General features: G+C 41.0%; 2 protein-coding genes across 3 annotated transcripts in view; both read left to right on the top strand.

Moving 5' to 3' along the window:
• slc24a4b (solute carrier family 24 member 4b) overlaps positions 1-4,742 on the top strand; it is a 53,542-nt gene extending 48,800 nt beyond the window's left edge. For both annotated transcript variants that reach the window (XM_088324542.1, XM_088324541.1), the window contains exons 14-17: positions 1,154-1,268; positions 1,346-1,458; positions 1,538-1,603; positions 2,924-4,742. In XM_088324542.1, coding sequence (XP_088180668.1) covers positions 1,154-1,268; positions 1,346-1,458; positions 1,538-1,603; positions 2,924-3,073 — 444 coding nt within the window. In that variant the 3' untranslated portion in view covers positions 3,074-4,742. The remainder of the gene's footprint in view (positions 1-1,153; positions 1,269-1,345; positions 1,459-1,537; positions 1,604-2,923) is intronic.
• Positions 4,743-6,122: 1,380 nt separating this feature from the next.
• fut8b (fucosyltransferase 8b (alpha (1,6) fucosyltransferase)) overlaps positions 6,123-12,210 on the top strand; it is a 435,447-nt gene continuing 429,359 nt past the window's right edge. Inside the window, exon 1 of the mRNA XM_088324688.1 lies at positions 6,123-6,145. The gene's annotated coding sequence lies outside the window, so the exon portion shown is untranslated. The remainder of the gene's footprint in view (positions 6,146-12,210) is intronic.

A 12,210-nucleotide genomic window follows, 5' to 3' on the forward strand; every position in this document is an offset into this window, starting at 1 on the left:
TCCGTGTTACATGCCGAAGTGTCCTTGGGTAAGACACTAAAACCCCAATACCCCCAATAAGCAGGTTAGCGCCTTACATGGCTGCACAGATCACGGCCGCTATTGGGAAATGTGAAGCACAATGTAAAGCGCTTTGGGAAGTCATTGACTTGAAAAGCGCTATATAAATGCAGATCATTTCACATTTCATTGCCTCAAGTGACTAGCTAACACATTTGTGGATTTCAAGTAGAAATTAAAAGCAAACAATTCTGCTGTATCAATGCTTGTGAAAGGAAATCTTCATTTGAAGCTATTCGCTACCACATTTTTAAGACTGGTTACCCAAATCTTGTAGGCATTGCTCCCAAATATCTTATACTTCCCTTCCCTCTGCAAAAAATATAATGTTGAAGAAATCCAAACATTTCCATAGAGAAAAAGTGTGGAGAATTTAGCAACTTAGTGGTAAGAAAAACTAAGTAGAAAATCAATTCAAAAATGATATGCAAAAATACCCGAACTGCCATATAAATGTGCATTTTAATAAATATTTGTAGGACGAGAAATTCTATTTTCAATAACCTAAGGCTCACCTCGAGGGAGTTGACAATTGTTTGCCATCTTGCTGGTACGGATACCCCCCAAAACCATGTGAAAATTAAATTTGTTCACTTTGAGTCTCTGAACTTTATATTCTTGTGCTTCGTAGCACTTGTTTACAGTTGCAATACACAATTCAAAATCAAATATTGAATCGCTGTAATGACAATTTATCATTTTATTATTATTCCATGCTAACCATTTTGAGAAGGAAAATATTTTGACACCCCCTTCCCTCAAATTTTTTCTTTAATCTTTTAAACAAAACATTTTTATCTTTTATTTATTTTCAAAATTAATAAGGTGCATATTGGTCACTCTAAGTTTTCGTATTTTCTCTTCTTTCACTGTGCGTTTAGCACTCGTTTTCATTGGGTCGACAGAATAAAGTGACATCTAGTTTGAAAATAATGCACACTGCCCCTTTAACTTATTAAGGCAGGGGCCTCAACTATCATCCTGGGGGCCGCAAGTTTGAGGCTCCAATTTTGGATGAACTGAAAAAGATCCTTCACTTTTTTTCTTCTTCTGTCTGTTGTGGCCTCAGTGAATAAGCGCTGCCTTTTTCTAGGTGACCATCATCGGCTACACTTTGGGAATCCCTGACGTCATAATGGGTATCACCTTCCTGGCGGCGGGCACCAGCGTCCCCGACTGCATCGCCAGCCTTATTGTGGCTCGCCAAGGTCGAACTCGTCACCGAAATACTTCTATTTTTCCCCCCCAATGTCCTCACGACATCCTTCACCGGTGTCATTTTCAGGTTTGGGGGACATGGCCGTGTCCAACACCATCGGAAGCAACGTTTTTGACATATTGGTGGGGCTCGGGGTCCCGTGGGCGCTCCAAACCATGTGCGTCGACTACGGATCAGAGGTGACACTTGCCGGCTTGTATTCGGTTTTATCCTGATGCGCTCGCTGATTGTTTCAAACCCATGTTATGCCCGCGTCAGGTGATGATCAACAGCCGAGGGCTTGTTTATTCGGTGGTGCTTCTGCTGGGATCTGTGGCTCTCACCGTAAGTTATCATGATTTGAATGCTTGTTTTGTTATTTGGGTCATTTAAATTCGGGCACATGGAAACAGTAAAGGATCAAATCTGAGTTTAATGTTGAAAAGGGCTGGCATGTATTAAATTTTTGCATTTCTAGTGCCTTCTGGAGGTTGATTAGCACTCTTTGATAGGAATGTGTTGACCACCAGAGCTAGCATGCATTACATTCTTTTGTATTATAGCAGCCTCTTGTGACTGGTTTGTGTTCTATTATTTTAATTTGGAATTTTTTAGCCACCAGAGCAAGCATGTACAGTATTGCAGTTTTTGTATTTTCTAGCCCCCTCTGGTGGCTGAGTGCATTTTGATTTGACTGGCCAATAAAGCAAGTCGAATAGGCAAATATTTTTTATACATTTCCACCTAAACAAGAAACCTTGAAATAGACCTGGAATATTTACCAATGTTTTTTTTGTCTAGTCCAAAGGAAGCACTTGACAATATGTAAAACCTATCTTTCGCTTATCTAAACTATACAAACAACCATGACCTCTTTTATAATGCCACTCCTCGTTTAATACAAATGTGTCTATTATTTACACTTTTATTTTCAAACATTCACTCAAAAATGCAAACAAAATACAGTTGAAATATGTACCCATGATTCTTTGTTTTGCTGGGCCATTTGAAACCCTCAACAATGTTTTTTTTTAAAAAAATATTGAAATATATTATTTGGTTTACATTTGTCTAGTGTTAACTGTTAATATTTATATTTGATCAGTGTTGTATTGGAATAACTCACAAAGCTATATCAAGAGGTTTTTCGCCATCTTGTGGAGGCCATTTTTGCACAGGATTCCTCCTGAAAATGACAAAACTAGCCCCAGTAATTGCTTAGTTAGTAGGTATACATACCTATAAGGGGTAGCAAAATGGCTGCCCTCTGCAAGAGCGACAGCTCGTTGATTTTTGCTGCCTAAATATCCACAAAGAGAACACATTTTATTTTTGAAAATATTTATTACTCGCAAGTCGGACCATCTTATGTCACCTACCTGCTTATATAGGGGCAGCAGTAGCTCAGGAGGTAGAGCGCTCGTCTTGGGATCCCAGTTGGAATCCCGGCTCGTCCGTGTTACATGTCGAAGTGTCCTTGGGTAAGACACTGAACCCCCAATACCCCCAATAAGCAGGTTAGCGCCTTACATGGCTGCAAGGCCGCTATTGGGAAATGTGGAGCACATTGTAAAGCGCTTTGGGAAGTCAATGACTTGAAGAGCGCTGTATAAATGCAGATCATTTCATATACTGACTTGTATATTTTTGCCCCCCCCCCAAAAGGTCCTGGGTATCCACCTGAACAAGTGGCGTTTGGATCTGAAGCTGGGCCTGTACGTGCTGATCCTGTACGCCGTCTTCCTCTGCTTCTCCGTCATGATCGAATACAACGTCTTCACTTTTGTCAACCTCCCCATGTGCTTTGAAGACTAAACATGTCGGACCACTCCCCCTAAAAGAGAAACCTCAACCCCCCAAGCTATTCCAATGATACTGGACCTATCACTTTTCTTCACTTTGTTTAATCCCAAGCGTGACCACTCAAGTGGCATACTTGAGTCATGCTCTGCATCTCACACAGTGCCAGCAAGCCCCCTCCCTTCTTTACTGCAGTACCTCTTCGTCCACCCATCTAGCATGCCTTTAGCCGTCGCTATGACGTCGATATTTTTTTACTTTACCCCGGAAACTCCAGGACCCAAAGAGAAAAGCACACTTTTTTGGTGGCCCCTCCCCCTCGGCAGCTCCCATCTTTCAGACGCCAAAACTGTGTCCCTTTGATGACCACCTACAAACTTTTCTCACTTGAATTTTTTTGGGGAAGCTTCAGTTCTACCGGAACCTTTTGACTGCACAACCTTTTTTTTTTTGTGTTTATTTCGTGGTGGAGGGAGAGCATCTCCCGGATGGAGATTTTAAGTTTCAATGAGTGTGGAAAAGGGGGCGGAGCCAACCACAGCCACCAGTGATCAGGGACAGCTCTCCAGTGCTGAAGGGGGCGTGGCTTATTTTGTCGGGTTGTATGTAGATACTGCACTTTAAACAGCCATTTTCTCATTCTCAAATCAACTAGTGCTTCCTTTGGGGCGCGTGTACCACGAGCACACCCGCCTCTTGTCCGCAGTGCATGCTGGGATGTTAAATGCAGTGTTAAACCCCCCTGCCCCCACACGACACACGCACACAAACGCTCGGCGTTTGTTCCCGTCAGGCATCTCCAAGGCAACTGCCTGGTCCAGTTTTACACGAAAAGAGTCAAAATCATCGGCAGCTACATAGCAATTTCTAACGAGCCGAGTTTGTGGGCAAAACTGGTGGGCAGGATTGTGTGTTTGTGTGTGTTTTGGGGGCGATTATATTCCTGTGCCACACGTGGCGGCGGGCACTTTGTATATGCAATCTCAATGTCATGACTTTTGTGCGTACGTGACACGAGGCCCTAGCCTGGTCGCCACGGTGATGTTGTCCGTCTAGTACTTTGTGTGAGCTCACAGGTGTGCGTTTTTGTTTTTTGTGCGCGTGATCGCTGTCGAACTGAGCCAAATGATGAACTGAACGCTACGGTTTACCTGATTGTTGGGACGCTATCGCTTTAAGAGGACTCGGATGAGAGCGCTTAGCTCCGCCCCTTTTAGGGTGTCTATTTGAATGACAAATGGAGATGGACCGTCTTGTCTGGAAGCGGCCCTCGACTCGTTTGGAGTCAAAATGTGCATTTTCTTTGGGGGTGGGCCATTTTCATTGTAATGCTGTTCGGTGCAGTCCCATCTTGGTTGCCAGGTTGGAATTTCGCTCTTGTTTTGCGCTTGCGTTTTGTCAGCAAGTAGTTTTTTTCCCCCCCACAGAGGAAGAAAAAACGTTTTCAATCCAGACTACGGTAAAGCGACCAGATGCACTGTGAGCTCAATGTGATGTGGGAGTTGTCAACAATAACTAAATAATAAATAAAAATATTTAATGTAAAGTTAGTTACTATGAAAAAAAATACTCTATAACTTATATGAATGTATTGTCTTGCTATACTGGACATATCCAACCAATGCATTTTACTGTAAAGCAATAATGTGAAGGAAAAAATAAAATGGCAAAATTGCTCCTGTAAGATTTGGCTTGTGCTTTTTTTTCTTTAATTTTAAACTTGGTTCTGTGGGGGGACTCTGCCCCTCCAAACCCCCCGGTATTGGCAAGTTCATTTCAGACGGGCCCATAATCGTTAGCAATAAGGAGTTGCATTGTGGAAAGTCTAAAAATCACAATCATGGTAATAAGTTTTAACACTGTTATTACACTGTATCAACATTTTGAATGGGCCCATCCGAAGTGCATTGCCAAGTCAACTTTATTTATATAGTCCTTAATCACAAAAATGTCTCAAAGGACTGCACAGGATTACAGTGACACAATTACCTGAACTTAAACCAACATTCATTTTGCTGAGTCACCATGATACGCGGGAAGTTCTCAGGGGTGGCCCAAATGCGTCAATGTCCCACATTAAATTTAACCATGGGTTTATGACGAGTGAATGAGTCGTTAGCATCTGAATGTTAGCATAAATTGTTAGCACAAATTGTTTAAATGAAGCATTTTGCATTTAGCTGTTAGCCTAATATGTTAGAATGTTGCTGTTAGCATAACTCGTTAGCATAAATTATTAGCATTCAGCTATTAGCATGTACCCGTTAGCATAACTTGTTAGCATTGGCAGTTAGCATTCAGCCGTTAGCATAACTCGCTAGCATGTAACCGTTAGCATTATTTGTTAGCATATAGGTGTTAGAATTTAGCCGTTAGTATATTTTTTTCTTACATAAAGCCATTAGCCTTTGGACACTAGCATCACTTGTTAGCTAGCCGTTGTAATAGATAGATACTTTATTCATCCCCTAAGGGAAATTCACATTTCCAGCAGCATCCCTGAGCTGAGAACAGTAGTCAAGTCAAGTCATTTTTATTTGTATAGCCCTAAATCACGAAGAGTCTCAAAGGGCTTCACAGATTGTTACACTATATTACACAAACTATTTTCAACCGACAAGAGGAGTAGGTTATTCGTATGCAATGGAGTAGAAGTGAGTTTTAAGTTTAGCTTTAAACATTTCCACTGAGGTTGCAGATCGAATCTCAGGGGGAAGAGCATTCCACAGCACCGGTGCCCGGATGGAGAACGCTCTCGAACCAGCAGAAGACTTCTTTGCTCTCGGGATCATCAGAAGACCAGCACTCTCAGATCGTAGGCTTCGGACCGGGACATAGTGGCAGATCAGATCTGACAGATAAGAGGGAGCAAGTCCATGTATGATTTTGTACAATACTAAGAGAACTTTGAAGTCACATCTTTGGCTAACTGGGAGCCAATGCAGGTTAGCCAAAATCGGTGTTATGTGATCGTACTTTTTTGTCCTGGTTAAGAGCCTCGCTGCGGCATTTTGTACTAGCTGAAGAGACTTGATTCTGGACTTCGGGAGACCGGAGAGTAGTGCATTGCAGTAATCGAGACGGGAGGTAACAAATGCATGAATTATTGTTTCCGCATCAGACTGAGACAGTATTGAACGGATTTTAGCAATGTTGCGAAGATGGAAGAAGGCAGTTCTAGTAATTTGCTTTACATGCATCTCAAAGGATAGATCAGGGTCAAATATGACACCTAAATTTTTAACTGAGTCACTCTGTGTGATGTGACATTTGTCAATGTTCACAGCAGTTTTTGAGAATAAGTCCCGGCATTTAGAAGGACCAATGACTAACATTTCAGTCTTTTCAGAGTTAAGATGCAAGAAATTGAGTGACATCCACTCTTTTATCTCAGTGAGACAGGCCTCCAAATTTCCACAGTTTAGTGTGGAAGATTCCTCCAACGGAAGATATAGTTGAGTGTCGTCTGCATAGCAATGGAAGCTGATATTGTACTTGCGAAAACCAAAAGAATACAATATACAAATACCCAGTGTGACGTGCAAATGCCCACTGTAGCGTGTTATATAGAGTAACTAAATAGTGCTACACAGAATACATATTGCAGTAAGATTCGGTAATATCCAATGTAGGTGGTGTGGTTTAATGTGGGCCTTTACTCTGCCGGGTGGAGTTAAAGAGCCTCATGGCATGAGGAAGAAAAGATCTCCTCAGTCTGTCCGTAGTACAGACTGAGGAGATCTGACTCATAATGTAATGAGTAATGACTCATCAGCACGTAGCCGTTAGCATAATTTGTTAACCTGTAGCCGTTAGCATGTTAGCATCAGCATAATTTTTTTAGCATGAAGCGGTTAGCATTCAGCCGTTAGCATCCCTTTTTGAGCACTGTGTTTACAGCACTGTGGGCAATGCGTTGTACCTTGCTAAGCCATCACAACTAATAAGCGAAAAACATACATAATTCATAAAAATGTGCATTTTTTTTTTTCCTTGGTTTCCTTTTAAACAAAATAGTAGGTCAAGAAATGTCTTATTTTACATAACATGAAGATTTAGCGGGAATTGTCATTTTGCTGTTACAGGTACCCCTGCCGCCTCCCATAAAAACCTGGCTAAAAATGAAAAATATGCTTTGAGTTTCTAGATTATATATTCTTGTGATTTTTAGCGGTCATTCTAAAAAAAAAAAATAATTACCATATGAAATGGAACAAATTAAAAAAAGATGCAGGTTATTTAAAGCTTAGTTCATAACGCTATAAACTTGAACTTTGGATAGAAATCCCGCTTTTATAACGGAAAATACCAATTCACTAAGTTGCTATACCCTCATTCACCAGCAGAGGACCACTGTCCTGTAGAAGTTGGACGTGGAAGAGCATAGGCAGAAGTGTCGCTATTCTCCAATGGGTTTCAGTGTAGGATCTTCAATTTATGTTGTATGTTATTGTCACAATTGGTTGGTAGATTGCATAGACCCCCCCCCAACCCCCCGTACACCCAATTATAAAAATGCAACACATAACACTTATTAACCAGCCACTAGAGTAGTAATCGTTATTACCGCTAGAGGACAATGTTGTCACAGCAATCTATCTTTCCTCCCCGAGTTGCTTAAAATTGTCACCGGATTTATGAATTAAAAGTACAAAATCAAAATGCATTTTTGTAGTATTCCTGTAATTTGAAGTAGGGTTTTGTAGTTTTTCTGTTGTATACAGTTTTGGTATTATAGTAAGATCGTTGTCATTCATTTTGTAATATTTCTGTAGTCCTTTATTATTCTAATATTTCTGATGTAGTCTGTTTTCCGTAGTTGGATCTGTGTAGTATTTCTGTAGTATTCTTGTATTCCTGCAGTAGTAGTATTATTTCTGTAGTGAATAACTACGTCAGGTAGGTCAAACATATGGCCCATGGGGCTCACTATGAGTTATAAAAATAAATCTAGGTCATATCTATCGTAGGTAATCATTTTCTTGATCTCAATAAAGGCAAACCAGATAATCTTTCCGGCCGCTGGAGGGCAGTGTTGAGTTTGTATGGCATGAGTTAGTTCAGATGTAAAACTGGTTTCAATTAAAGAGTTAACACGTTTAATGACAAATATGAAAAACTTTTCCCTGTTGCTTGTGGACAAATGTTTTTATAAAATATCCCTTAACATCCATGATTATAATATGTAGGGCTACTTACTAATTACGGCAAAATAATAAAGCATAATACTTAAAAACAAAGCAAAGAATTTTGAGTTGACATTCTTCTACTGTCCCGCCCGCCCCAGAGTCAAACTGACTATAGAGTAGGTGGTTTTCTACAACATTATTCTAGCCTGCCTTGCCTTTTTTAGTTTTCCATTATGTAAAAGCATCTGGTTATTGGTCCCCGGCTCTACCGTGTTTGGTACCACCTTTTATTGGGGTTCCAAATCGTGTTCCCTGGGACAAAAAAACGTGACATCAGTCACTGCGGACCCGTCGGAGAAGTTGGTCCCAGAGAACTGCATCCAAAACAGACCTGTATCTGTCAGGATCAGAATAGAGATAAGAACCACTTGCGTTGCGTTTCCCACAAGTTTTATTGGAAGAAAAAGGGTTGCGTCCACGATCTGGTGATTGCTGGACGCGGGAAGCAGGCTGCTGTGAACGCAGAAGTCGATCTTCCGTGATGGGCGGCGTCAGGAACGAAAAAAACGGGTTAGTAGACAGGAGAGAAAAAACGTGGTCGAGGTCGGAAGCGAGTCCTAGGCCAGGAAAGGTGAGTGGACGTGGTCAAGGACAAAAAGAGGTCGAAAGCTGGTACGGGAGAGTAGACGTGGTCAGGATCAAAAACCGGTCGAAGCCGGGGGACAGACGGGAGCAGAAAACAGGTGGTGGTCAGGGTCGAGAAAGGCTTGTTAACTGAGGTTTGCAGACGGACCGACAAAAAGGGACAGATAGGAGTCGGTCTAAATAGAGACAGGGAGCCAGAGTTTGCAGTTGGCACCAAAGAAGCGGGCACAGGCGATAATCATCATGACAGAATCTCCTGAACAAGAAAAATATCTTTCGAGTTATGGCTACCTTCAATTCTGCCCCGTGGTCAGTTGGCGAGGTGCAGTCCGTGTTCAAATCCGGCAGGAGCTGGACGGAACGACATTGAAGCTGGATATTAAAAAAGAAAAATGGTAAGCTAACGTGGTAGCATGTGTGTTCATTGATGGCAAACGATTAAAAACACATAGCTAAGTGTTTCTTTGTCTCAAAGTCCCTCTTTGAATTTTTTACATTTTTAAAGTGTTGCGATGCAGGCGCCCCTGTTCTACTTAGTCTGTCTTGCTGTGAATAAATAGGTGCCGTGTTGTTTTTGTAAGGTTTCTCATCGCTTAATAAGGGGAGTTGCTATTAATTAGGGGAACAATAAGCTGAGGGTGACTGGTATGGAAAGGTGATTTCTGTTTTTTTTTTTTTTGTTTTATGCAAAATCTGTGTGTGCATGTGCAAAAAGCATCAATGTCATGCTGAGTGCATCCTCCTAATGAGCCTCAGTTTTCTGTGTGCACTGAAGAGCTCCCTAACAAGCGTCCTGCACATCCCTCGTGAACATGTGTACACACACACAACCTACACACCGCCAGGGGAGATTTTAGGTTTGGAGTTTAGGAGGTGATGAAAACCCAAAGTCTCTGGCGAGTTAATTTCACTGAGTGATTTAGGATCGTTCAACACTGTTTTAGGGGTGTCACTTCACTTTGTGGTCATGTTTATTTGTATAGCTATTAATCACAAGGAGTCTTAAAGGGCAGCACAGACAATTGCAAACTACAAACTATTATGACACCATCCCCTGATCTAAAACCTACACGAGGGTAAGGAAAAACTCAAAACCTCAGTCAAGTCATGTTTATTTTTGATGCCCTTAATGACAAGTATCAAAGGGCTGCTCAGACCAGACTATTGCAAACTCATCTCATCTCATTAGCTGCACCGCTTATCCTCAGTAGGGTCGTGGGGGTGCTGGAGCCCATCCCAGCCATCATCGGGCAGTGGGCAAGGGACACCCTGAACTAGTTGCCAGCCAATCGCAGGGCACACAGGAACAGACAACTCGCTCGCTCATTCACACCTAGGGAAAATTTGGACCGGCCAATTCACCTGAAATGCATGTTTTTTGGAATGTGGGAGGAAACCGGAGTGCCCGGAGGAAACCCACGCAAGCACGGGGAGAACATACAAACCCCGCACAGTAAGTCTGGTAGCTGGATTTTCTTTGAACCCACACAGGAGGTTCCCAAGACCTTAGAACTGTGCCGCACACGCGCTAACCACTGCGCCGCCGTGCTGCCCCCTATTGCAAACTACAGACTATTATTACACAATTCCCTGATCTAAAACATACATGAGGGCAAGGAAAAACTCAAAACCTTAGTTAAGTCATGTTTATTTGTATAGCCCTTAGTCACAAGGACACTCAAAGGGCTGCACAGACCAGGCTATTGCAAACCACAGACTATAATTACACAATTCCCTGATCTAAAACCTACATGAGGGCAAGGAAAAACTCAAAACCTCAGTCAAGTCATGTTTATTTATATAGCCCTTAGTCACAAGGACACTCAAAGGGCTGTACAGACCAGACTATTGCAAAATACAGACTATTATGACACCATCCCCTGATTTAAAACCTACATGAGGGCAAGAAAAAAAATCAACATCAGTGTGAGGAAAATGAAGAAACCTTGAGAAAGTTTGATTTAAGATAAGATAAGAGAATATACAAGAAAAACTCAAAAGTTGGATTTAGTATTACAGAATATTTAAGAAAAACTGTTAAAAATGTTGGATTTAATCCTTAAGATTCAAAAAAAATGTTCAAGAAAACTAATGTTCACTGAAATACCGTTAACCCGTGCTATTTTGATACATTTAAGTCCAACGAGTAGTAAATGTAAAATTATGACATTTGATGAAAGGTAAAAGTAAATACATCATAATATATAAGTTTAATACTATATTGCATTGAGTTTGTGTGGAAATTCAGATGCTAATGCTACTTAAGCTAACACCATAACCTCGCTAACGCTGTGGCTGTCACAACTGTCAAACTGATACCATATTTTTTTTCTAAAAATAATCCAAATCTCACCTCGCCGCCAAAGTTTGCATATTATATATATATATTTGAGTATTTTGACGTGAAAACATCAAGTTGCTTTTCCTCGAATCGATTCTTCGCATACGTCATAACCAAATGCGTGCTCAAGCATACCTGAGCCATTCACTTCGGCATACAGGGCCGGGTAATAAGGAATAACCCAAAGTGTGCCGCCTGATTTGATAAAAAGGCGCTCTTGGTGGTTGCCAAAAACACTACTAGGGGTGAGACGATACGTCCCGGTCACAATTCAATTGTATCGCGATGCAAAGGTGCCAAATCGACTCATGTAACGATTCTCGGTAATTGCGACTCTACTAGTATTGCGAATGATATCATTAAGATTTTGTTTTCTTTACTGAAAACAATCCTCTTAAATCATACACTTTGGGGGCAATAAACCATGAACGATGTTCAATTTACACCAGTCCGTGTCAATTTGGAGGCTGACATTTATTTCTACTGAGTTAATGAGAACATAACATGTACACAACAACCGGTTTACAGCTACAAAATGTCATGAACTGAAATGTCACTGTAACACAATTGTGGTCCTTTAATAAACCTATTCATAGTTAATACTGATAGAATAAAAAAAGATACTCTAAAACAAAAAGGAACAGCACAAGTGTAAGCTATCAAATTAAAATCCAGACCAGTCAAATTCAACATTTTTTTTTCAAAACCTTGTGCTTTTGGTCATGTCTTGCTCCGTTTTCCCTCAAAGTGTATAAAAACCTGAATGTGTCCATACTTGGGATTTGAAACGTATGAGTGCCAACAAAAATCGTTTGCTTTCTTCCTCCATTTTCCATTTCAGTTTGCTTTCTGGCGTTTTAATGTACCGAGAAAATCGAGAAACACGGATTTTAAAAATAAATAAAATCACAATGTATACATTAATCTACTTACCATGCCCAGTTTTTTCACATGGATATTTAGAAGAGCATACACATACAGAAAAAGCATGGCGTATAAAATACAGTGGCACGGTGTGTTCACATTTTTATTTGATT

Source organism: Urocampus carinirostris, chromosome 20, assembly GCF_059441175.1.
Source record: "Urocampus carinirostris isolate Australia breed hairy pipefish chromosome 20, RoL_Ucar_1.0, whole genome shotgun sequence".
Taxonomy (NCBI): domain Eukaryota; kingdom Metazoa; phylum Chordata; class Actinopteri; order Syngnathiformes; family Syngnathidae; genus Urocampus; species Urocampus carinirostris.